The sequence below is a fragment of the Hemitrygon akajei genome, chromosome 13 (genome assembly GCF_048418815.1).
Source record: "Hemitrygon akajei chromosome 13, sHemAka1.3, whole genome shotgun sequence".
Lineage (NCBI taxonomy): Eukaryota > Metazoa > Chordata > Chondrichthyes > Myliobatiformes > Dasyatidae > Hemitrygon > Hemitrygon akajei.
Genome location: NC_133136.1, coordinates 27,020,215 through 27,047,846, shown reverse-complemented (window position 1 = coordinate 27,047,846; position 27,632 = coordinate 27,020,215). Strand labels below are relative to the sequence as shown.

At 38.6% G+C, this 27,632-nt stretch overlaps 1 protein-coding gene across 1 annotated transcript; it reads right to left on the bottom strand.

Moving 5' to 3' along the window:
- Nucleotides 1-58: 58 nt before the first annotated feature.
- On the bottom strand, nt 59-26,752 carry taf1c (TATA-box binding protein associated factor, RNA polymerase I subunit C). Its single transcript, XM_073064287.1, has 14 exons — nt 26,586-26,752; nt 21,842-21,938; nt 20,881-20,990; nt 19,460-19,555; nt 15,000-15,070; nt 13,259-13,506; nt 11,222-11,350; nt 10,423-10,540; nt 7,643-7,714; nt 5,312-5,447; nt 4,254-4,382; nt 3,295-3,472; nt 2,077-2,214; nt 59-1,725 (listed from the first exon to the last, which is right to left on the bottom strand). Exons 1-14 carry the CDS (start codon nt 26,721-26,723, stop codon nt 419-421), a joined length of 2,967 nt encoding a protein of 988 aa, XP_072920388.1. The 5' UTR covers nt 26,724-26,752; the 3' UTR covers nt 59-418.
- Between the last annotated feature and the right edge of the window lie 880 nt (nt 26,753-27,632).

Below are 27,632 nucleotides of genomic sequence, written 5' to 3'. Positions count from 1 at the left end.
ATTAGGTTTAGTTACACAAAATGTTCCAAGTACTAAACATAAACTTTGACAATTATTAAATAGTTTTATTGCAAATAAGTTCTTTTTAAAAATGCAGGGAGAGAAAAAGTTTGCACTTGCATACATATTTCATATTTTATAAAAACACTCAAATCATCTTTCAAATCACAATTTGTTATAATTTTGGCCCAGAAGGAAACACAATTGTCTGCAAGACAAAAATTGTTGAATCAACTTTATTTTTTTTAAATCATAAATGTTCTTTGAGTGTAAAGTAACCAGTATGAAGATAAAACATCAGCAGCATTATGGTGGAAATTTCTAAAAATCCCACAAGAATTGTTTCACAAAATAAATGATTGATTTAAATAAATATTTGTTTCAGATGCGTGGCAGACTTCAACATATCACAATGTTTCTAAAATCCCATTCTGGCTCTTTTCCTTTTTGGCTGAGATGATCCAGGCTGACTTCGAGGCATTGGAAGGAAGGACATTTCACTAGTGGATGCTATTTGTAAAGAACCAACATGTGACAATTGTGTAGAGGTAGCTAATGGTAATGACCCATCTATTCCATCATCTCCTTGAGCAGATTGGAGTGGAAGATCTTCTAGTGCAGCTAAGTAATTTTGAAGAATTCTCTTTCTTTCCTTAGGAATACTGACCAGTTGCCTTTCTTGTGGAAATGTGGGTGTTGGTGTTTGATTTTGTTCTACTACAGACACACTGGATTGAAGATCCACTTCTTGTCCAAAATTTTCATTAACTATCTCATTTGATACTTCTAGAGATTTTTTTGACAGAACATTACTCTCTGCACCAGATAAATAGTCACTTTGTTCTGAATCCAGCACAGAAGACCTACTCCAACCTGAAATATCACTGAAGTCTGACAAATTAGACACTGAGGATGTGAAGCTCCCTGACAGTCCTCTGCGTCGTCCTGCTCGAGATAACTTTTCCAGTCGTCTTCTTGCTCGCAAAGCTTGGACCTTTTTGTCCCGGTTCACATCTAATTTTTCTGCCCACCAGTCATTCCACTTACCCTCCCATGATGCTGTAAGTCTTTCACTCAATTCATCCCTCCACACTGAGGGATCCACAACATCTGGAACACTCACAGGATCAAGTATTGGAAAAGTATTTTGGCAAAGCACTTGCTTTCTTTGCATAACCACTTTCATTTTATTCCACATTTCTTTGTATGTGTCATTTAATTCATTATCGTTCAAAAATGTTTTATGTGAGAACAGGCGCTTTGTACTGATGACAGAATGCTTCTGTGGCTCTTCAAAACCATTTCGAAATTTCTGTTGCTTTTTTAAGAATGAGTTCATCCACCTTCTACACATGACAAGAGTAGCAGAACTGGGTGTTAAAGGTGTTTTAGTACTCTGCTTGATCGATGACTGGAATCTCAGTTTGTCTACTGCCCTCAGTGAAGAGGCTTCTTCCTGCCTTTCACTTTCACCTGGTATTAAATCTTGTGCTTCATCACGACTTGGTTCTGTACCACAGTTTACTGACTGTACCCTTTCACCCACAGTAGTGCTGTTTGGTTCATGTTCACTTTCAGCTATCGTTCCTGACTCTTTCAATGTCCTTTTCCCATTAGCAGGCAAGTTCTGAGGGATGAGTGTCTGGTAAAATAGGTCTCCTGCTGCAGATAGTTGAAACACTGACAGTGTCTTTTTGCCACGAGTGTGGTAAAGTGTCGCAAGTCCTGCAGAACAAATGTAAATTTAAAATGGTGCTTCTTTTCCCCCCTCATAAAAAATGTAGCTAACCACAAATTATTTCAGTACCCTTTTACTTCAATGTTGCTCCGCAACACATTATATTCACCTGGGACTTCTCCAACAGCACAGTAGGTTACCTGAAGAGAAACTATGTGGCCTTCCATTGCTGCAGTGAAGTATTACCCCCAATGCATTTTTTAAATTTCAAAAACTTTTTTTTCATGCTTTTATCTTAATACTTAAAATGTTAAATATATTACGAGCTGATAATTACATCATGCTTTGAAATTAGTCCCCAGTTAATTTCAGATACTTTTTTTTAAATCAGATCTCACCTGCCCCAGCAGAGTGCAGTCTCTCAGCAACCATTTCATGTAAGTGAGGTCTCCTGACTGGCAGGTGTTGCATTATATCATAAATAGTGGAGAGTTTCTGTGGAGGCCCAAATGATTGGCAAGGCATCTGTGTCCCACCTAACAAAATAAAATTCAGAATAAATTACATTTCAGTATTACACTACATTTGTTGATTAATTCCAGCCTTTCTCAAGGAATAAAAGCAATTCATTCCATAATCTTCTAGACAGAAATATGTGGAAGGAAAGTCCTTGTTGATGCAAATCTCCTCTTGAGAATCTAATGCACTTTGAACTTTTCTGTCATCAGGACAAGCTTTCCCCAATACCTTTCCCAGCCTCGCCTTGATTCCTTCTCCTCAACCACTGATGTACTTGACAAGCTTATCACAATCATTCACTGTTTTCTTGATCAGAACATTTCACTCTCTTGGTAGCCAGAAAGCAAAATGATTCAGTCTTCATCATATAAGCAACTACCAGGCTCTCTTGAAAATCAACAGATACGTCTGTCCTTCAAACACTGACCCATTTTCTTATTACAGCACTTGGCAGGTAATCATTGAGACTGGTGTCCACTTCTCCTGCGACTTAGTTTGGATCAAAATCCATTTCTCCTACAAATTTAAGATAATTTTGGCTAGAATCCTAAATTATACTTTGTGACTGTAATCACATTACCTCTTTCCATCCTCTCTGAAGCCTTTCATACAGAATTTCTACATCATCTTCCAATACTTCATTGTCCAGCCTGACTGTCATTTGATTCCATTCTTACCTACCAAACTTTAGTCAATCGATCACCAGCAATGGCATCATTTCCCATCCTTTCACCTACCACTTTGGATGCTTCCCATTTATCACCATGGCACAGATGTCTAATATTAGACAATGACAGACAGCTCTTCCTTTCACCAGTTAATCTTACTATTTGTATGGTTTTCTTTAAAACAGTTTAAAATGCACAATTTCCAAACAATACCTGTTCAATAAATTTTAAAAGTATGCTTCAAATTCAAAAAATGAATATGGTTGTGTTTGCCATTCTTTGGAGAGAGAATTTTAAGGATAGGTCCCTCCTGTATATGCCAAATAAAACATTCAATCATTCTCATGGATCTCTATGACCTCATTATTATCATACAGTAAGCAAACACTCATGTTCACCAACTATCATTAGCTGGAAGTTTCTAATCACCTGAATACTGCAGAAGTAACACCTCCTGAGTGCGTTGAGTTCCCAAAACAATCTTGTTTGTTCTGTTCCTTACTGCCCCATTGGCAATTTGTACAAACATTGGTGGTGAGTCCAAGGTGTGGTCCCATTTTAGAACAGGTACAGTAGAGAATCGTTCATCAACAATGTAAACAGAATACTATATTTAAAAGAATATTCATTTAGTATTCAAGCAACATGTTCGAACACTGACTATCAGTTTCAAATCTTTCACAATCCAGAGAAAAAATTTCTGATCAGTTTATAACTTGACTCCATAAATGGCAGGGTGCAAAACTGAAAAGATTGCCAAGAAATCTGTCAAAATTTTGTACTATTCTTTTACTTCTGACTTCTGTTAAAGTCATTACCGCAGCTTGATGTAAACATCAAAAATGTTAGCAGGCTTCTCACTCATGAAGTGTGGCACAAGAGAATCTAATGTTTCCTCATGAAACATTAAAAATCAATATTCTATTTCTCAGAAACAGAACAAAAATTTGCACAAACCAAAAGAAACGGTAAGTAAGTAAGGTAAATTTATTGAGATAGAAATGCTGGTTATGACATTTGAATCTATTTCTCTTCAATTATTGCATGCACTAAATTCATGACTGGAAAGTAATTAATTCAAAGTAACAAAATAATTTGGTAATAAAGAGATACGAATTCAAGTGACATAAAATAAGTCACTTCAATTCACTTCGCTTTATTGCCAAATTATTCTATGTTAGTTTGTATTCGCTTCTCAGTCCTGAATTATTTTATCTCAGTTTAACTGGTAAACTCAAGCTGTGATTTATAATCTGCTTTTAAAAAGTATAAACAATGTGTCTGTAAACTGATGGTCTCATTTGTGCACTTGATTTACTTGTCTGACATGCTTTTATAAAAAATTAAACAGACATAACTGTTAATACACAAGACTAAATTACACAAACCTGTGTTGTAATTAGGTGATGGTATGGATTTACATCCCGTAGGTGTTTGGGAAGAATCACACGTTCACCTTTTTGGCAGTCAGCAGCAGCTCCTATCTTAAACAAGGTTTGGTTATAGCTTTCACCTGCCTGCATGAATACATTAAAAAGAGTTTAATGATTTTGTTTCAAAACTTTGTTACTGCTTTTATATTTTCTTTCAACAACAGGCTCATGGTGTTAAGACCCAGTTATGAGACTATTACTATCAATCCCTTTTCTGCCACTCATTTCCTGTAACTTATTCTCCCTCACAGATCCATCAACTCCCTCCAATTCTCTTACCATCAAACTATGCCAAGGTCAAACAAAGCAAATTATCTTCACTTTGTTTGGGATGTGGGAGGAAACCCAGATGGCCACAAATCCAAATCCATAGGACCCAAGATTAGATCAAACCTGGTTGAGTAAGACAGTAGTACTATCTACTGTGTCACCGTGACTCCTTGTGCATTACCAATACAGCTACTAAGACCAAGGTTTCATAGAAATACAGCATGAAAACATCTTCCTCCTCAAAGAAACTGGAAATTTAATTTACAAATAGCTGCAAGCACATTTTATTACAGTCAAGCTGATTAATTTAAAAAGCTGACCTTACCCTTTTTTTTAAAAAAAGCATTCACACTTTGAAAAGATGCATTCTAATTACTTGTATCTGATTTCAGCATTAAAATTGTAGTGTGAAAGGTGGGAGGTACAGGAGCCAGAAATAATCTAAATTCATAAATAGTTTTTTCTTGTAATGTTTGTACTTCTAGTTGCCACAACTTTGTTAAGTGTCCTGTCTGTGACGACCAAAATTAGATAAAGTTTAAATTATTCCTTATGATGTTGATAACAAAGTTATTTGGGCAGTAAAAACAATCCTGCATATAAATATTCTAAATCTCAGTAACAACTCAGGTTGAGAATGTTGAGAAGAAACTAGAAAAAACAATGAAAAGTCATAACAATACAATATTCCTGAACCCAAGGGTTTTAAAACTATAATGAAATAAAATTTAAATATTTCTTACCCTCACATCAGTTAAGTCCAATCCAGTTCTATCAGCATACATATACACCCGTGGGTGAGCTGTGAAGTCACACCACCTCCATGGTAACTGAGCATTGAAGTAGAGGTTCTCTGTTTCCTTTCTTATTTTCTGAAGGCTAAGGTATAAACAAAAAGGTAATATTAAAGTGTTAAAGGGATCCTAGCATGTAAATCAGTCTACCAATCCAACATTAAGTTTTACAAAACATGCAGACATCTATGAACAAATCCAAACTTCAGTAAACAGTGTACATACCCTTTGTTGAGGAAATATACTACAATTTAGTTACTCTAGCCTAGGCCTTCATATTAATTCAAAAAGACAGGAGAATATATAATCTCCCCCAACAAAAATCATCAAAAAGAGGACCAATCACAGGGAGCTGAGCAAATTAATCAGCTTTCCAAGACCTGGTCAAACCAAAAAAAAGTATAGATTTGATAGATATCAGAACTATATGCTATCTATTTTTAAAATACAGATCCAAAATTACATCTGAAGTTGACACATCACAAATTAGAAGCTATTGTGCTTTGCATGTATTATTTTATATGTAATCCAGAATGTAATTATACATAACTCATAAATGCCTCTTCAATACTACAGTTTAAAGTCACGAGAAAAGGTAAGAGAATAAGCTAGTAACTTGAGAGAAAATAGTCTTCAATTTTCTCCCTTAAAAATGGGAATCGATTTACTATTTTAACAGAATGTACAACTAGGAACAAAAGGATTCAAAGAGTTGCTGTTAAAACCATCGTGATTGCTTTTACAAAAGAAGCTATTAATAGGATTAATTGGTGTCTGAGGAGGCACTACTGATTATCAACATAAAAAAACCTTGGTACTCTATCACAATCAGATTTATTATCACTAACATCACAGGAAATTTATTTTTTTAATGGAAGCAGTAAAGTGCAAGACATAAAATCACTATAAATTACAAACAATTTAAATGCAAACGAGGAATAGAGGGGTAGTGCTCATGGGTCATTCAGGAATCTGACGGCAGAGGGGAAACAAAGCTGATACTAAAATGTTGAGTGTGGGTCTTCAAGCTACTCAGTGGTAGTAAAGAGAGAGGGCATTTCGCAGATGGTGAGGATCTATAATAATGGATTACCACCTACTTGAGGCACTTATGGGGAGGGTTGTGACCATGATGGAGCTAAGTCTACAAGCCAAATATATAACTACCGTAGATTCCGGATTTTAAGCCGCTACTTTTTTCCCACATTTTGAACAGCTTTGAACTTTGCGGCCTTTAATACGGAGCGGCTAATACATGATTTTTTTCATGCCGCCTCGTAAACATTTTGCCTCATAACAGTAGACCAATAAAATTGATGAGTAGTTCACAGAGGTCCAATGAAATTGTACGATAGATCAAGCGCACTTTCACAATTAAATTATTGTAAATCAGTCATTTGTACTCACCCTCATCAACATGGAAAACACTCGAAGCATTGTGCTGCCTTATGGCAGTTATTTAGTTTATAATATTTTCGCTTAGTAATTCATTTTCTAGTTAAAGTTAGAAGAGTTTTAACTATATTTGTTTTCTGTACTACATCGCGGGATGCTATGACGTCACACCCGGTTTCGCGGTGTCTTGTGGGAAAAATGCTGTTTGCGATAAACGGAAAGGAGGGGGTCGAGCGGCGGAGCGAACGCTACTTTTAAGTTAAAGGCGATCAATAACTTTTCCTGGTAGGCTGCAGTATATATATTTTTTACCAGTCGTTAGGAGATATTGGAATGTTGTTCAGTAAAGAAGTATACACAACGTATATTTAAAAGTAGCCGCGTTACGGGCACGGTTCGAAAAAAAGCATTTGCAATATGTATTTGTTTTTGTTACCATATGGATTTAATTAAAAGTTAAAAAATCCTCACGTGTAATATCTTTCTGTGTAAATATCTCATATTACAACGTGGGACACCTGCAGCCGAAAATCCGGTGCGGCCTAAAATCCGGTGCGGCCTTTACAATTAAAAAATTGATTTTATTTCTAAAATTAGAGCCAGCGGCTTTTAATCAGGTGCGCTCTGTAGTCCGGAATCTACGGTAAATCTGGCTTTTCAATAATTCTTTTCAGTCCACCCATTCCCAACATTCATCCTTTGCTGCTTATATATTTAACATAGAACTTGTAGTTTTAATAACTCATTTCCTATCAAAACACACATTGTGATTGGTATGCATTTATTTGAATTGAAAGTATAAAAGAAGCCTGCAGCTCCAAATGAAAAGGAAAGATTTTGCTGTCTATTCATTTTCAGGAACTTTCAGAGTATATTTGCATTTACCCTTTGTCCAGGACCCAAAGATAGGCAGCTCCACACTCACTGGCAATTACCAGCTCTCCAGGCACATGAGGGCTGAGATAAAAGAATAAATGATTATAGCTAGAAGATTTCAGCACTGCAATGTATTAAGCCCTATAACTTCTACAAGAATTTAACATGGTAAAATTAAAAAGCAGTCAAGGGAAATGTTTTAACATTTTTTTAAATAAGAGAAAAAACTTACAGCGAAATTGCATTTTACTAAGTCCTAACTTAATCCCACTCTGCTTCCCTTTTCATAAATTTCACTTAGAAAAGCTAAGAAAATACAAAGGTAACAAACACACTGCATGTAGAAGAATCATTCGACCCTAAGAACCCAACATAAATTGTAGAACTGCCGAAATTGTAACCAAAATTATTCCATTGTAGTTTGTGCAAAAGGAAAAAAAAATCAGTTACAGAATAAGCACTGATTGAGAGGAAACACTCGAGTGTCTATTAGGGTACTCTTGGATTCTGGTGTTTAAATCCACGGTCAGGAACAAAGTATAAAACTTATTGCTTCACAATTGTTTTATTAAGAATTAACAGAACAAAGAGAATAGGGACAGAACAGTGATGGGGTCTTACTACTTGAAGAAGGGAGGAACTAAAGATGCCACCTAGCATATAACAGCTACTTTTATTACCAGAGATAAGAAAATTCCATAGATAATAATCCAATTAGAAAATACCTATTCAATGCTGTAGTAAAATTAACCAATGAGTAAACAGTTATTCATTTAATGAAAGAAAAAAGCACCTTTAGCTCTATACTTTGTATAACCACTAGAGGCATTGTAAACTTTTTAAGGATATATAAAGGCTACTTAAAATACAAGCAGATAATTAAACTGCAAAGATGACAATTAAAATTAAACAGACCAATCCCACAGTATTTAGCTGTGTCTTCTACTTGTCTTTCAAACACAAAATAGCTGCCTTTAAAATGTACATTTCAACATCAAAAAATCCAAATTAAAGCTCTCGACACAGGTATCATGCTTGAACAAACTAAATAGATGAGGAAAACAACTACTTAATCATCTACCCGCCAAAGATAAAATTTTGCATTAAACACCCCCCTCCAGTAGCAAAACACCTGAAGCCTCTGCACAGACCTTTACTGAAAAAAATTGTCATCCAGCCACACACAGAGAGATACTGCAGATGAACAAAAGTTTGGACAGAGATAGGTTCTACGGGAGAGAGACCTGACACATGGAGGAATTTAGTGAGAGAAGTCTGGTGGTTTTGGTGTTTTAGTGAGATAAGTATTATGAAGGATTGAAATCAGAAGCTTAAAAAGCCAGAAATGGAGAAACACATTTATCAGAGTACTGCAATGAAAGAAATAGAACCATTTGGAAAAAGGAATAAAAGCTTTTAAAACTGAGACATTGCTTACACAGATCTGGAAATACAGAAGCAAGGTTAAACACCATGTGGCAAAAGTTAGGACATGAATAGCCCAGAATTCGGCATGAATTTATAGAGGGTTAATTGTGAGAAGCCACCCAGAAGTGCACAGGGGCGTGCAGAAGAAGCAGCTCAAGGCATACAAAAGCCGAGGTGTATTACAGGTCTATGTGCACAAATAAACAACAAAAACTGCACAAAATAAAACTAAAACACACAAAATGCTGGAGGAACTCAGGAGGTCAGGCAGCATCTATGGAAAGGAATAAAGTGTTGATGTTTCAGACGGAGACCCTTCAGCAGGACTGGAAAGGAAGGGTGAAGAAACCAGAATGAGAAGGTGTGGGTGGTGGGGAAGAAGGATTACAAGCTAGAAGGTGATGGGTGAAGCTAGGAGCAGGGGAAGGTAAGTGTGTGACTTCTTCCCCTTCCCCCTTCTTTCATTCCCTATTCTGGCTTCCCTCTTATCTCTTCTCCTCACCTGCCTACACTGTAAGTTAAAACAACAATTATAACAGTGAAGTGGATCCTGAGTGAACTCAGGGAGTAAATCTCTAGTAATTTACCTAGAAGACCATTTAATGTGTGAATTATGCTATCTGAACTTTACAGATGATAGAAATATTTTAGTTGTAATCTTCCTAAGATTGCCATAAATCACTTCTTTTCCAAGAATTTATCTCAAGTTTCTGAACCTCAAGTTTCTGCCTTACTGCTTTTGAAACTGTCCCTAACACTTGTATGATGGCTGAAATAAATTTCAAATTGCAGAACAAACAATTCAGCCCCATCATCACACAGAACACTTAATTGCAAATTGCAAATCATTCTATTTGCAAATGGTGCAATATCACCTAAGAATGTGAAAACTATATCCTACTGAATGTTCTTAGTCACATAATTGTTTGAGTATATTACAAAGTATTAATCAAGTAAAAGGAACAATATTAATAAAATTAGTTAAAATACAACTTTCATATACATAACACCTTTAACATTACAAAATGTTGCAAAACAATTCAGTAACATATCAAATATGGAAATATAAGGACTTATCTGGAGACAGGTTTTCAGGAAAGACAGGCAGCAGTGTTTGAGAGAATTGCTTTAGCGTGGAACCCAGATGACTAATGGCAAGAATAAATTTAGTATTCTTATTCTTCCATGAGAAAGCTATATTCCAAAATGCCCAGGTGTGGACCATAACATTTCAGTCTGAGTTTTATTCCAAACTTGGGGAGAGTAGAATTTATGATTTTGGAAAGCTTGGAGAATATGCATTTTACAAACCCTGAGTATTAAAATTTCAGAAAAATTAGAACTCTGAACTTAATCCTTACCTGACATTAATGCATGTAGCCACTTTTTCTGTCTGAACCACTTGTAAGGCAGCTGGATTTATTTCATTGGAGAGTTTCCATGCTCCACAATAGTAGTCAGAGCGAACCCCTACAAAAACTGCCATTTGGAAAAAAGTTTGGTGAACAAATAAGCATGATTTATTAACAAACCATTTTAAAATTAGAAAACTAATTATATTCATATGCACAAATTTATTTCGTTTTTTAAAAATCAACATAGCCAGAGTGAGCCATACAGGCAATGACTCAACACAGTGCATTAAACGAAGAGTTACAATAGCTTTACATGTTTGTAGAATTGGACAATAAACAGGAAACTGTTTAAAGAAAGTCATCTTTTGGATCTGAATGTAAGAGGGCTCGCAATAAGACACTGGCATCTTTCATTGGCATTAATCTGAAAAGTAACTCTATGGTACCAAATATCAAAAGGAATGGCATTATAACAAAGGTGGAATATTCTTTACTTTGCATGTGAGGTATTTCACTGCTAAGAAAGTCAGCTTTATATACCCAGAATACATCTGCCTCTTTAGATGCTCTTAAACAGTGATACTGTACAATTTAAGTTATTCCTCAGTCAATTGTATTCCTAACAGTGAGAATCTGCTGTCAATCGTTAGCATAATTATTACAATACTTCCCATCACATGTATTGTTTTGAGACACCAGTATGCTAAACCTCCAATATAAATGCAAGCTTTTCTTCTTTCCATTTAAAATAAAATACTGAAAAATATGAAACATTGCAAATATAATCGTTTTCATCCACTATTACCTTCTTCCTCCAAAGCACTAGCGTTGACTTGGTGAATTCTGCCCTTCAGTTCAAATTTCACTGGATTAAATTTCACGTTCAATTTTGGCATTTTATCTTGATCATAACTCAGTGCAACTTTACGGAAATCTGATGCTTATGCATAAAGGAACATTAACAACAATGATAAAAAAAAAGTAAATGTTCATGTTTCATGCCTCTCATATTAATAACAGAATGGTAAACTCAAGACTATTACTTTATAGCTCTCTGACCTCTTCAGTATCATGAACCAAAATAAACTTGTACATTAAACTTACCTTTGGCAGGATACCACGCCCTAATGCTAAATTCAGAAAATACAAAAGATGAGTTGATCTTTATTCCACAAGTAAACATCCAACAAGCATATAATAGTACAGTGCAAGCCTCAAAATAGAGGAAACTGAAAAAAAGTTTTGTTTAAAGAATTTGAGAAGTATTGATGTACCTTTTGCCTTAGCATCAGTTTTGGATTTTAAATACGAGTATTTAATGTACTGTCAGTTTAGTGCATTAACAAGGAACATGCATCTTTAGGTAAGACAGTAAATGGTAATTCAGTTGGTATGTTCACTAACACATTAATCTGCCATGGCAAAATGCAAAAAGACCTGAAGCTTCCCCTCTAAAGCACCTTTCATCCTTGACTTCGCCCGAAGTAGTTTACTTGATCAACTTTGGTATTTGGCACATTGCTATGAGAAATTTGCTGCTGCATTTATCCGTAGAGAGCAGTAATTCCTTTTCAAATACCATGTCAAGCTCTGTGGGTGGAAGAAGGTACTGTTACAAATTTAGACTCTTGACATCCCATCATCATCATGGCCCAAAGATTGATGTACCACCACCCTTCAGGCCATGCCACTTGGGCTCTTGCGCTAATACTATTTTTTGTAATTGTATCTGCTATTGTAACTATGTGCTGTGAGCACTGTGTGCTACTGCACGGTATGTACAGTGTTTTGCACCTTGGCCCTGAAGGAACACTGTCTTATTCCTCTTTTCCCTCCCTACAGGTCTCTTAATTCCTTCTCTTCAGATACATATCTATCTCCCTTTTAAACTCTACATATGAATCTGTTTCACTAACATGCATGCTGAACTGTAAAGAACTTCTTTCCTCAAATCACTTTCAGCCCTTAAGAAAATCATCTTAATTCTACACTCCCTGGTCCATGACCTTATCACCAATGAGATAATAATTAAGGCAGTGTCTTTTTCTCTTTAGACACGTACAATTTTGGACAATAATACAAAACAATGAACACACTAAGTTACCCCAGATTCATGAATTATTTTACTTAAACAATCCGATTCCTTACTACCAACCTAAAAGCTGAACTTTTTAACCCGGCTAGAGCTCAGCTTCATTGAGTTCCTGTGCAAGTCCTGGTAAGAAACCCAATGCCTGCGAGATTAAGTCCGGGGCCAAGGACTGGAGGTCTGTCTGTCTGTGTGAGGGATGGAAAAAGGGCTAGCTTTGGCATTATTGTCTTGTTTGTTTGTTCTTGTTGTTGCTGCTGCTTTTTGTTGTCTGTGTTTTGTGGTTTGTTGTGTTGTTGCGTTGAACGTTGTGTACGTGCAATGTTGGCGGTGGAATGTGTGATAACACTTGTGGGGTGCCCTCAGCACACTGTGGGATGCATTGGTTGTTAACACAAATGACAAATATTGCTGTATGTTTCAATGTGCGCAAGATAAATAAATCTGAATATGAATCCATCATTAAACTGAAATACTTGTTTTCAATTTCTCTACCCAAGATCATCTCTCATTTTTAAGCTTCCTCCATTCCTTCTGGCATCCAGGATCATTATATCCTTGCACTGCTGGCCTCTTTAAACCCTGACTATACTTGCTATACCCACAATGGCCATGGCTTCTGTGTCATTCACAAAACTCCAAAATTCCCACACCAAAATCTTTTCCAGCCTTCAACCGCATTAAGATGCAGTGTAAATCCTAACTTTTGGACTAAGCATTCAGTCAGCTGACAACAACTACTCAGAAGGATACTCAGCAAGTTCATGGAGTTGCTGCCCGGATAGATCAAACATCCATCTTCAGAATTGGCCCCTTTGGAAAAGGGGCAATATACCAGAGCTCCTCCAGTGGCAGAGTGATCAAACAGAAGTTTGTTCCTTTGAATCTTCATTTCTTCATGAATATTTTCTGCCAGTAAGTCTGGTGGAATGTCAAAAATAGACTCCCGCAGCAACAGATTCAAAAGTCTCGCATGTTTACTCGCACTAGAAAGTGGGCATCTATATAAAACAGAATAAATGCTTAGAAGACAGTGATCTGCAAACTTAATTGAGATCTTAACAAAACTGACATTTAATACAAACAAGATTTTTTTTGGCTTAATAATTACTAATAAAGGATAGTGTTACGAATGATGAACAACTCTGATGGGCAGAAGGGTACAAAAAATCGCCAATGCCCCCCCCCCCCTTTAGAGAATCGCAAATCGCTACTATTTCGATGCTGTTATCAAGGAAATAAGAGAGACAAAAGGGACTCTGCCAGGGCAGTTGTTATTGATAAACAGCTCATACAAATTAATGAGAGAGAGGCACAGCTAAGGTGGAATGTCTCCAGCTAACAAAAGAGAACAGAACCATTGATTACTGCTATTGTCTTTTGGAGAAGGTTTGTGTACTTGGTACTGTTCTATTCATTGAAACCCCCCAGGGGGCAACCAGAGTGGGCTGGTTTGATGGGTTGCATCATCCCAACCTGATTGACACCTGAGACGCCGTGAGTGGGGATAAAAGTGAGGTCTGGGGTAACACGCCTCAGACGCACCAGGAGAAACGCTACGAGACCGGTGGGGGCTTGTGTGTGTGTCCACCCTTGCCTGGGTGACGAGTCCTCCACGGAAGAACGGCCTAGCTAAAGGATGGAGGGGTCATAAGTGAATGGCCACAACAACAACGCATCGACGGATCAAGATCTGTAACGGAAAGTCAGCAAGTCAATAGCTGTTACTGTTCTCTCTCTCTCTCTCCAACAATTGAAACACTGCGACCAACAACTACCACAGCCTGCATGAACTGAACTGAACTTTATATTTCCATCTGACAATTCATTATCACCTAGACAACGATAGAGCTTATTTCTTATTGATTATTAATATACCTGCATTTTTAGGTTTAGTATTGATGACCTATATTATCTGTATATTTGCATTGATATTATTTTTGTGTATTTTTACTAATAAATACTGTTGAAAATAGTATCACCAGACTCCAACGGACATCCTATCTTTGCTGGTAAGACACCCAGTTACGGGGTTCGTAACAACAGTATCTGTGATGAATCATCAACTTTGAATTTTGTGTTTATTATTTACAAACTGCAGCATTACAATCCAGTGCATAAACTACAGATGTCAGTACTTAGGTAGAAGCCATTGTAAATGATTTTCCTGGAGCTAACATACAATTTTTTTTTTAAGATTGTTGTTTAAACAAGGACTTTGGAAAATATAACTCCGAGAAATATATCTGCACTAAAGCATTACTGACACTAGAAATCAAGACAATTAGAAAATGCTAGAAAGGTTCAGCAGATCTGGCAGAATCCAAGAAGAAAAACATTATTTTCAGATCACTAACCACCTGTCTATGTCAGTGACCTGGAACAGCAATTGTTTTCCTTCCACAGATGATGTCATGCCAGAGTTGTTTTTAGATGAGAAAGCTCTATAGAGAGAACAATTTCATAAGATGTTCCCTCCAAGATAAATTCTTACCCTCTCTTTTTTACACGCTCTGTGAATGCTCTCAAATGGTTTACATTTACTGCTGTCTTCCTTGCATTTCCCTTGAAGAAAAAATAGAATCAGATTAACAAGCATGTTAAATTATTCCTCCACATTCATACATGTGCAGTGCTAAAAATTATGAAGGCAAATGTAATATTAAACATTGAAGATCTAACAAATTGAAGCTGTGGGCTGCAATAAATTTGGGGAAGATGAACGAGCAAAAAACAAACACAATAAATGATAGCATAACATGTACAAAAAAAACCCAGAGGTCTCTAACACACAGATCATCAAAAGGTAATGGGGCTTAATGTATTATACAAGACACCTTCCCTTACACCCTAAGGAATAAGTGCCAGGGGAGGGAGGGAGGGAGAGAGGGAGAGAGGGAGAGAGGGAGAGAGGGAGAGAGGGAGAGAGGGAGAGAGAGAGGGGGAGAGAGAGAGAGAGAGAGAGAGAGAGAGAGAGAGAGAGAGAGAGAGAGAGAGAGAGAGAGAGATAGAGAGAGAGATAGAGATAGAGAGAGAGATAGAGAGAGATAGAGAGAGATAGAGAGAGATAGAGAGAGATATAGAGAGATATAGAGAGATATAGAGAGAGAGAGAGAGAGAGAGAGAGAGAGAGAGAGAGAGAGAGAGAGAGAGAGAGAGAGAGAGAGAGAGAGATAGATAGATAGATAGATAGATAGATACTTTATTCATCCCCATGGGGAAATTCAACTTTTTTTCCAATGTCCCATACACTTGTTGTAGCAAAGCTAATTACATACAATACTTAACTCAGTAAAAAATATGATATGCATCTAAATCACTATCTCAAAAAGCATTAATAGTTTTTAAAAAGTTCTTAAGTCCTGGCGGTTGAATTGTAAAGCCTAATGGCATTGGGGAGTATTGACCTCTTCATCCTGTCTGAGGAGCATTGCATCGATAGTAACCCGTCGCTGAAACTGCTTCTCTGTCTCTGGATGGTGCTATGTAGAGGATGTTCAGAGTTTTCCATAATTGACCGTAGCCTACTCAGCGCCCTTCGCTCAGCTACCGATGTTAAACTCTCCAGTACTTTGCCCACGACAGAGCCCGCCTTCCTTACCAGCTTATTAAGACGTGAGGCGTCCCTCTTCTTAATGCTTCCTCCCCAACACGCCACCACAAAGAAGAGGGCGCTCTCCACAACTGACCTATAGAACATCTTCAGCATCTCACTACAGACATTGAATGACGCCAACCTTCTAAGGAAGTACAGTCGACTCTGTGCCTTCCTGCAGACATTGAATGACGCCAACCTTCTAAGGAAGTACAGTCAACTCTGTGCCTTCCTGCACAAGGCATCTGTGTTGGCAGTCCAGTCTAGCTTTTCGTCTAACTGTACTCCCAGATACTTGTAGGTCTTAACCTGCTCCACACATTCTCCATTAATGATCACTGGCTCCATATGAGGCCTAGATCTCCTAAAGTCCACCACCATCTCCTTGGTCTTGGTGATATTCAGACGCAGGTAGTTTGAGTTGCACCATATCACAAAGTCCTGTATCAGTTTCCTATACTCCTCCTCCTGTCCATTCCTGACACAACCCACTATGGCCGTGTCATCAGCGAACTTCTGCACATGGCAGGACTCCGAGTTATATTGGAAGTCTGATGTGTACAGGGTGAACAGGACCGGAGAGAGTACGGTTCCCTGCGGCGCTCCTGTGCTGCTGACCACCGTGTCAGACCTACAGTCTCCCAACCGCACATACTGAGGTCTATCTGTCAAGTAGTCCACTATCCAATCCACCATGTGAGAGTCTACTCCCATCTCCGTTAGTTTGTGCCTTAAGATCTTGGGCTGGATGGTGTTAAAGGCACTAGAGAAGTCAAGGAATGTAATCCTCACAGCACAACTGACCCCATCTAGGTGAGAGAGTGATTTGTGCAGCAAATACGTGATAGCATCCTCCACTCCCACCTTCTCCTTATACGCAAACTGAAGAGGATCCTGGGCGTGCCTGGTTTGTGGCCTCAGATTCTGTATTATCAGCCGCTCCATGGTCTTCATCACGTGCGACGTCAAGGCAACAGGTCTGAAGTCATTCAACTCCTTTGGTTGTGGTTTCTTCGGTACCGGGACAATACAGGATGTTTTCCACTGTCTGGGTACTCTTCTCTGCTCCAGGCTCATGTTGAAGATGCGCTGTAGTGGTTCTCCCAGCTCAGTCGCACAGGCCCTCAGTAATCGTGGGGAAACTCCATCCGGTCCAGCCGCCTTGCTGGTACAGATCTTCCTCAGTTGACCTTCCACCTGTGCAGCCGTAATCCTGGGCGTGGGCAAGGTCTCCTGTGAGTGGCTATTTTCCTGTGAGGGAAGTAAGCCTGGTGTGGGTTTCTGCGGTGAGGATGAGATTGTGCTGTCGAACCTGTTGAAGAAGTTGTTCAGCTGGTTCGCTTTCTCCACATCTCCACTTATGCAACAGACAATTCTTGGCTGACAACTAGAATAGTCTGTATAGTTGAAGACATTATATTACAAAAACAGGTTTTTTCTTCCATCTGCCATCAGATTTCTGAATGGTCCATGAACTCATGAAGTGCATGAACTTTTATTGGGACTTACAGTAATTTGTTATGCCTGCACAGTACTGTGGCCATAAAGGAACAAATTTCATGGATTATGTCAGTGTCAATAAATCTGATTCTGATAATACCAGAGAGGGGAAACAGGGGAACTACAGTCGGCCCTCCTTATCTGCAGGGGATTGGTTCCGGGACCCCCCGCAGATACAAAGAAAATGTGGATGCTAAAGTCGATGGACTTTAGGACCCAGCAGAGCCCAGGACCTGCTGCCCGCAGTGTTTCTGTTTCGTTGATGGAAAACGATCACAACTGAAAATAAAGTGGAAATAATAAAGCGATCGGAAAGAGGTGAAATGTCGTCGGTCATTGGAAAAGTGTTAGGCTACAGTCGGTCAACGATCGGAATAATTTTAAAGGATAACATGAGAATAATGGAGGCATGTGAAGGCCCTGTCCTGATGAAATTAGTACTAAGCAACACAGTGGTTTAATTATTGAAATACATGTTTCTTAAGTGTTTTATACGCATAGAAAGGTAAAACATATACTATATACTAAGACAAATGTTTGACTAACTGACGTTAAATAATACCGGATGTATCCGTTCTGAATTAGAGAACTTCCGTTTTTTTAAATTCCCGATCCGCGGTAACCTATGCACATCCTCCCGTATATTTTAAATCATCTCTAGATTACTTATAATGCCTAATACAATGTAGATGCTATGTAAATAATTGTTATACTGTATTGTTCAGGGAATAATGACAAGAAAAAAAGTCTGTACATGCTCAAACAACAAGTACTGGAGAGTGAACTTCCAGGCTTCCCTGATCCGCGGTTGGTTGAATCCGTGCATGCAGAACCTGCAGGTAAGGAGGGCAGACTGTGTATGAAGAGGCTGCTAGGATGGGTCAAAGCATATCCCTGCTGTGACATAAACTTTTATATTTCAATGTATTTGCAGTGATTTTCAACTTTAAGATAGTCCTGGAAAAGCAAAATTGAGTTGTGGACAGAATAGTGCAAGGAGTGGCCACATCAGATACTCAAAATGCTCACATATATTATGGGTTCTGACATTTCACAACAGATTTAATTTGTAACAACAGAACAATGACAAATATAATGACACATGGTGCTTCAGGGGCTTATCTGAAAAATATCACACTGGGTCTGGAGAAGATCAAGTGTTGGAGATTAAGACAAATAACAATAGGTGAATGGTGACCACATAAACTGACTAAATGTTTATCATTTCTTGAAATACAAAAAAAAATTAGCACAAATCAATCAACCTTGTTCTTCATCCTTCCCATTTTGTCCCTCTCGACATTACTCATAACCAGCATAAGTCCCCCTTTGGGACATTATCCACGTGAACATATTAATATTTGGATACTATCAATATTTCCAGCATTGGGGATAGTCCAGGAAGTGAGATAAAATCTTAATTTCAAAGCACAATCATTTCAAGAATTACTGAGAACTTATTTTTCCCCTTTTTCTAAACCAACTGAATGTTAAATAGACAGCATTTTGTTTTATTCTGATTATTTACAGCTTAAACATTGGTATATTTAATATTTCAATTACAGACAGTGAGAAAGTTTCCAGTAAAGAAAGAAATCTACCCTTAAGGAGGTTTTATGGAATTTTGTTTGTTGTATTTCTTTAAAAAAACTGTAAATCAAAGTTCTATGCAAAATAGTTTACAAGTTAGTGTGAAACACACATTTAGGAGACAAACTGGTTTCTGGAACAATGCACCAAAGTAAGATTAAATCTGTAATTTAGTATGGATTTCTAAATGTAACATTGAAATCAAAGCATTCTTCTCTTAAAGCAAGAAGAATAGATTGTTCAAAATAATCTTTAAAAATAGTTCTTACCCTGAGAACAGATTCTCCAAAGTAAAAGTGCTCTTCCAGCAGCTTGCCCATTGAGCTGAAGGCATCATTATAATGATCAAGGAAGAAGTTAGCCATCTTCAAAGTTATAAAAAGGACACCAGTGACAATATTAACATTCTCAGAAATAGAAATAAACAAACTCTCTCTCTCGATTATAAATCATTTTATAAACTCTTCAGAATATCATGCACAATTTCAGACAGAATAACTGTAAAGCCTGTACAATATTAGAGATATAATTATTCCTGCAACTTGATATGCATGTTAGAAACTTCTTAAAGTTAGCAGTAATTAAATCAAGCAAGCCACATTTCACTTGACACAAATAAACACACTATTGTATGAGTCACTGAATATTTCAATGAAAAAAATTTAAGTATCTAACCATCATCACAAAAGTTATTAAATTATAAGCCAAGTAGCTCACAGGAGGCATATACCATAACTAAACGTGGAGAAAATTCAAAAATCCGCAGTGCATAGGGACTTGGAATCCTTGTGCAGGTTGAGTCAGTGGTGCAGAAGGCAAGTGTAATGTTAGCATTCATTTCAAGAGGAATGGAAATATAAAAGCAAGGATGTAATGCTGAGGCTTTCTCAGGCACTAGTGAGGCCTCACGGAGTATAGTAAGCAGTTTTGGGCCCCTTATTTAAGAAAGTATATGCTGACATTAGAGAGAGTTCAGGAGGTTAACAAGAATGAATCCTGGAATGAAAGGCTTATTGGATGAGGAGTGATTGATGGCTCTGGGTCTTTACTCACTGGAATTTAGAAGAATGAGGGGTGAATCTCATTGAAACCTGTTGAATGTTGAAAGGCCTGGATAGAGTGGATGTGGAGAGGATATTGCTTATGGTGGGGGAAGTCTAGGACCAGAGGCCACAGCCTCAGAGTAGAGGAACAGTGCTTTAGAAAGGCGAAGAGGAAGAATTTCTTTAGCCAGAGGATAGTGAATCAGTGGATGTGGAGGTCAGGTCATTGGGTATATTTAAGGTGGAAGTTGATAAGCTCTTGATTAGTCGTGGCATGATGGTTATGGAGTGAAAGCAGGAGAATGGGGTTGAGAGGGAATGGATCAGCCAAATGGTCTAATTCTGCTCCCAAGTCTTATGGTTTTAGACAAGGCATTGAAAACAGGATACAGGATACTTGCCCTCATTAGCTGGCACAAAGAAATCGTGTTAAGGCCTTATAAAACATTGATTACACCACAGCTGAAATATTGCTTGTAGTGCTGGTTGCCACACCATAGGGTATATATGCTTGCACTGGAATGGGTGCTGAAGAAATTCACCAGATTGTTGTTGGGGTGGGTGGAATGTGTTGTACATTCTATTAAACTACCATGTAGCGCAAGTTTGTCACTTAAACCCAAGTTACAACTTTTCCCAAAATGTACCTGCTCTGTGAAATTAAGTGGGCCCATTGTCATTGCTTCTGTTTTTTCACCTGTCATTATCCTCCCAGTGTAAGTCAGCTCTTCTAGGCTTACTGGACGGAATTTGCACCCTTAAAAACAGAAAGTAAAAATACTTTAGGACAAATAAAATAACACACATGCTCTAGACCCTTCCCCCCCACCATTAGGGAGTTTCTTTTAATCAAGTTAAAATGCTTTATGAGAAATGTTGTAACAATTTTTAAAATATTCTTTTTCATTTACTTGTATTTCACAAATAACTTCAAAGGTAATTGGCAAAAATGTGTTACGTGGCAGAAATGCTATAAATTCACATACATGAGGGGGGACAATTTGACAGATATTCTTGAGGTAGTTTTTTTTCTTTTCCTGAAAATCATGACAGGTACCACACCAGACTTATTCCACTGGGTTTATCTTTCACTAGCATCACACCTAATGGATCAGCCTTCCTGAAAGCTTATACTGAACAGTATCTGGTCATAAGAATTGCACAATCACACCAACGTCATTCTCATCTAAAATCCCTACATGCATACTTTGTCTATCCCTCTGATAAATGGTCATGTTAAAGGAAAAGCTAAAACTTAACCAGAAACGTCATCTCCTTTTCAGATGGTTCCAAATTAATTAAAGGCTAAGAGCACTTTAGAATTGCAATTATTTTTAATTTATATTAAAGAATTATTTATAATCAGTAGATCTTTGACTTTCAATTCTGATGGAAAATAATCAACCTCTCTAGATGCTTTTTGACTTGCTCAGTTCTGTTCTGTTTCTCTAATATATGCCTTCCAAATTCAGAGTACTTTGTTTTGGTTCCCAATATTACAAACTGACAAACTACCAGCAAAGAGTTTTCTTAACACTTATTTCACCTATAATCTATTTTCGATACACTACGTTATTAACTTAGCAAGTGAAATCAAATTTACATTACCTGTTTTGGCTGGAAGTAGTGGAATTGGAACTGGTTCCAATGGTTCCCAGTTCTCTCGTTTCAAACATCTTAAGGCTGACCATTTCAATTCTGATGCCTGCAATTGCAGTAGTGTGCATTTGTAAACCAAACATTAAAAATTGATTCAAGAAACTGCAACAATTAAAGATTTAAAATTAATCAAATGCTATTAAAAATGCATGCTTTAGAGTGGCCAGAAATGCTGATGAGGCAATTATAACTCACTTAAGTCTGTATGTTACTCAATTCTGAGACGTTTTGGTGAAACCACATCAGAATACAGTATTTTTCTCCTTATTTAAGAAATGGATGTCAATGTGCGGGAAACTACTCAGAAAAGGTTATTAAAATAAGCAGGTTGTGTAATGAGCAAAAGTTAGACAAGTTAGGCTTGTGTCTTGGAGTTTCTAAGAGTGGAAGAGAATTTAATTGAAACATGGAAGATCCTAAGAAGACTTAAAAGGATAGATATGCTGAATCGGGTTTAATATCATTGTCTCATATGGCATCAAATTTTATTTTGTGGCAGCAGCAAAGCGTAAAGACATAAAATTACGTACTACAAATTACAAAATAAGTATTGCAGAAAAATGAAATGATTCCTCGTTTGCACTACTTATTCAGAAATCTGATGGCAGAGGTAAAGTAGCTGTTTCTGAATTGTTGATAGTGGGTCTTCTGGTGGGTACTTCCACCTTAATGATAATGAGAAGAGGGCATGTTTCAGATACAGTATTAATGATCCTAAATTGCCTTTTTCAGGCAATTGCCCTTGAAGATGTCCTCAATGGTGGAGAATGTCGTGTTCATGATGGAGCTAGCAATCTACAACCCTCTGTGGCCTCATGCAATCCTGTGCATTGGAACCTCCATACCAGGCTGTATTATAACCAGTCATACATCTACAGAAATTTGTAAGTCTTTGACGGCACACAAAATTTGCTGGTGTGCCTTCTTTGAAATTGCATCAATACAGAGGGCCCTGAATGGACCCTCCAAGATGTTGAAATCACAGCTTCTAAAAGCTGCTCACTCACCCTTTCCACCATTGACACACCAATGACTGGAGCAAGTTCTGCAGACTTCCCTTTCCTGAAGTCCACAATCAATTTCTTACCTTACTGCCGCTGAGGTCGAGTTTGTTGTCGCTTCACTAATCAACCAATCTACCTCACTCCTGTACACCACCTTGTTACCATATGAATTTTTGCCAACAATAGCGGTGATATCTGTGAAATTATAGATGGTATTTGAGCTGTGCTTAGCTGCATAGAGTAGTCATGAGTGTGGAGAGAGAGTAGAGCAGTGGGCTAAACACACAACTTTGAGCTGTGCCTGCTTTGATTGTCGGTGAGATGTCATCACCAATCTGTTCAGACTGCAGTCTCCCAATAAGTCAGTCAAGAATCCAGTGACAGAGGGAGATAGAGGCCTAGATTTAGAAGCTACGAGTTTAGCACTGAGGAATAATGGTATTGAATGCTGAGCTACAACTGAAAAACAGCAGCCTGATGAATATTCTGCTCTTGTCTAGTACTCCAAAACAGAGTGGAAAGCCAGTAAGGTTGCACCTGCTGTATACCTGTTGCAGCTCCAGTACCAAAGCGGGTACAGTTTCTTACTCAGGCAGGAGTTAATTCCAGCCATAAATAACCTCTCTATGTACTTCATTACAGTGGATATGAGTGCCACCGGTCAATAAGCATTGAGCCAGCTCACCTTACTCTTCTTATGCACCAATATGATTACTGCCCTTTTGAAGCAGCTGAAAACCTCAGAGCACAGCAGTGAATGGTTGAAGATGTCCTTGAGTACTCCAGGCAGTTGACTGACACAGATTTTCAGTACCCAGCCGGGTAAACCATTGGGGCCTGACGCACTGTGAGAGTTAACCCTCCTGAAGGATGTTCTGACATTAGCCTCTGAGACAGAGATCACAGGGCTGCCAGATGCTATGGCAAGAGAAATTCTTCCTTCCAAAGCATGCATAAAAGGCATTGAATTCATTAGGAAGTAAAGCATCACTGGCATTTATGCTGTTACATTTCAACCTCATAGGAAATAATGGTAAAGTATTTCCATTTGTAGAAGAATATTCAACAAGGGTTATTTTAAAAATAAGGGAATTCATTTAAGACAGATAAAGTGAAATTTATTCTCTCAGAATCCACTCTTTTGTACCATTTTTCTCAAAGGGTGTAAGCAGAATCTTTGAATATGTTAAGGTAAAGGTATTTGACAAGCATGGGGAATAGGATACTGCAGGTGGAAAAGAATGGAGAGTTGAGGTCAGCCATGATCTTATTAAATAGCACAGCATATTTGATGAGACATGGCTAATTCCTTCTTCTAATTTGCACATACCAAACATTACTCAGGGGCATGAATGTTAGCAAAAAAAAAACACTAGAAGTTCAGGGATCTTTAGTCAATGAGTGATAAGAGTGTAGAATTCATTCTCCTCTTAACTGCAGTTCACTATTCTAGATACCATCAAGGTGAATCTTGTTGCTACCAACATTCTTCCTGTAGTCTGGTGGCCAATTCTCCCAAGTGTGGTCTAACCACACTTGTAAACTGTAATACTTTATTCTGCATCCTTATCATTTTACTTTCAAGTCTCTGTGTAAAGATCACCAAGTTGTTTTGGTCCAGCTATGTTAACACTACTGTCAAAAAAGCACACCAATGCCTCCACTTCCTCAGAAAACTAAAGAAATTCTGCACGTCCTGAATTTAATCTTACGATTTTTTTAATACATAAATGCGCAATAGAAAGCATCCCATCAGGATGTGTGACACCTTCACTTGGCAACTGCTCTGCCAAAGATCAAAGTAAGTTCTTTATTTTTACTTAGAAATAAAGAGCAGGACTGGCCCTTTTGGCCCAACAAGCCGCGCCGACCAGCAACCCACTGATTTAACCCTAGCCTAATCAAAGGACAATTTACAATGTCCAATTAACCTACTAACTGGTACGTCTCAGAGTGGGAGAGGAAACCGGAACCCCTGGTGGAAACCCACACACACACACGGGAAGGAACAAACAAACTTGCTTACAGAGGATGCCAGAATTGAACTCTAATGCTCCGAGCTGTTGTAGTGTTGCACCAGCCGCTCTGCTACTCTGATATTATACCCTTAGCCAGCTGCAACAGGCCATGTTGTTCACATGTTAATCCGAAATATCTAAAGCTTACACTGTTCTGATCAGAACTCCAACAAAGCAGCAGTTAGCAAGATGGACGGAGGAATTACATCAAGTACTGCCATTCCAATACTTGCAGATCAGACACTGGCTTCATCAGCCACTTCAAGATTCAGGATTGAAGATCGTTTAATGTCATTTCCAGTGCACAAGTGTAAAGGGGAATGAAATGACTGTTACTGTGGATCTGATGCCCACAAATGATAAAGAAAGCAACAATAATTTTAAAACATGATAAATATAAATACATAGGATAGCTTATTTACATAGGTTATACACAAATTGCAGCTAGTTGCCAATGTACACCTCACAAATAAACCTCCCCACCACTGACACTTTACACTGTCTCAGGAAAGCAACTAACACAATTAACCCCAGTCATTCTCTGTTCTCCGCTCTCCCGTCAGGCAGAAGTTGCAAAAGATTGAAAGCACATATCACTGTATTCAAAGACAGCTTCCATACTACTGTTTCCGACTTTTGAGCGAACCACTCATATACTACAGATGACTGATCTCGATCTCCCAATCTACCTCATCATGGTCCTTGCATTTAATTTCTTTATTCACTTTTACTGTAGCTGTTGCGTTATATATTTTTCTCTCATCCCAATGGGCAGAAGATACAAAAGCTGGAAAGCGCATACTAACAGGTTTAAGAACAGTTTCTATCAAGCTGTAATAAAACTATTGAATGTTTCCCTAGTAGGGTAAAATGGACTCTTAACCCCACAATCTACTTTGGTTTGATCTTGCACTAAATGTGTCTACTAAATGCCCTGTACTATTACACTTTGTTCTGCTCTCTATTGTTAGTCTTCCTCAAACATACCTTTGTAATTAATAGATCTCTATGAACGGTATGCAAGACTTTTTGCTGCATGTGAAAATAATAAACTAATTTAACAATTATATTTACCAATATACTGCATTACTTTCTTTTTACTACTGACGTACTTATAAATAGAATGGCCTACATCTTACTGCATCTCGGTATACGTGACAATAATAAACCAATAATAGGTATAACGAGAAAGGGACGTGGTGAGATGGGGGTGTGATGCACCATCAATAACTCTCTGAGACGTGAGCTGAGATATCGGCTTTTATTGACTGGAAGAAAGAACAAGCAGCAATTGACCACCATGCTACATCCTGGAGACTAAGAGGCAGGGCTCAGGCCCCAATCGCCTTTATACCGGGGTCTGTGGGAGGAGCCACAGGAGCAGTCAGCGGGGGGCGTATCCAGACAGGTATATGTAGTTCACCACAGGGTGTGGGGTGGCAGTTATGAAGGTGTTGTGTTGTATGCCTTTAGTTATGGAGAGGAATACACAGATTGATGTAATTGACAAACGGGAGGAAACTAGAGCGGTCTACGTGATGCAAGGAGTTGTCCCTCTCCACCCCCAGCCTCCACCCACACGTTAAATTGCCCCTTCCTCTGCAGGCCTGACCCCGATCCCCTACTCCTAGTTGCGGAGCACTGCAATTTCTAAAGTTTAAAAGCTCTCACCTGCTGGTCGCCAGTCTCCACCACGAACGGCTGTACATGTTCATATTTTCCGCAGGATCCAAGCTCTTGCCTCTGCGCAGCGATGGGGCCCGGGCTGTAGAAACTGGGGAAAAGGGAATAGGGGAAAGCGCTGGCCATGTGAGCAACCAGGATGCCCGCCGACCGCCGCCGCGCCACAAGACCGACAGCTACCTAAGCAAATAGCTATGCGGGACAACGTGCGTTAGGCGGTACTTTCAGGCAAATTTTGGCCAATGACTCGCCGCCCTACGCTTTACGCTCCACGTGACTGGATGGAGCTGCCCTGTTGGTCGGAACTGACTTACGGGTTGCCTAGGAAACGAAGACGCTTTGCGGAGTACCGCCCCAGCTGACGCTCCATATCCTTCTATCCACCTCTCAGCAGCAAGGGAGAGAGAGCAACACACTCAAAATGCTGGAGGAACTATCAGGCCAGGCAGCCACTATGGAAAAGAGCTAACAGTTGACGTTTCGCGCCTGAGAGAGGAGGTCAGATTTTATTCCACTTTTTATTCTGCCTTTCTTGCAAAAGATTGACGGGTCGCCAATATGACACGCGAACTATATACAGCGATCTCCCTGTTTATTAGTTAATAAAGCAGATTACAAGAAGAGTGCGTTATCTGAGCTGCTCCCTCTCCCCGCAGATATCACTCTCCTTGAAATCTGCCAGCACCACTTTCAAATGCTTCACGTCTCATTTCAGCCACTTATTTCCAATTCAACACATACAAAATGCTGGAGGAACTCAGCAGGTCAGGTGGAATCTCTGGAAATGAATAAGCAGTCGACGTTTCGGACTGAGACTCTTCTTCAGAACTGAGAAGGAAGGGGGAAGATGTCAGAACAAAAAGATGGGGTGAGGGGAAAGAGGCTATCTGGAAGGTGATAGGTGAAGCCACGGGGGTAGGAAAGGTCAAGGCTGGAGAAAGGAATCTTATTTCCAACTTCTCCGCCCTCTCCAAAATCTTGGAAAAATCCAGGTTTTTTTTCTTGGAATCCACCCATCCAGTTTCCTGTCCTGAA

Bases quoted from the DNA above. Each gene is read 5' to 3' on its own strand.
- taf1c (XM_073064287.1), bottom strand. From the start codon at position 26,723: ATGGCCAGCGCTTTCCCCTATTCCCTTTTCCCCAGTTTCTACAGCCCG. The intron at 21,939-26,585 runs GTGAGAGCTTTT...CTGCAATTGCAG, and splicing joins TGGAGACTGGCGACCAGCAG to GCATCAGAATTGAAATGGTC. The intron at 5,448-7,642 runs GTAAATGCAAAT...TTTATACCTTAG, and splicing joins CTTTGGGTCCTGGACAAAGG to CCTTCAGAAAATAAGAAAGG.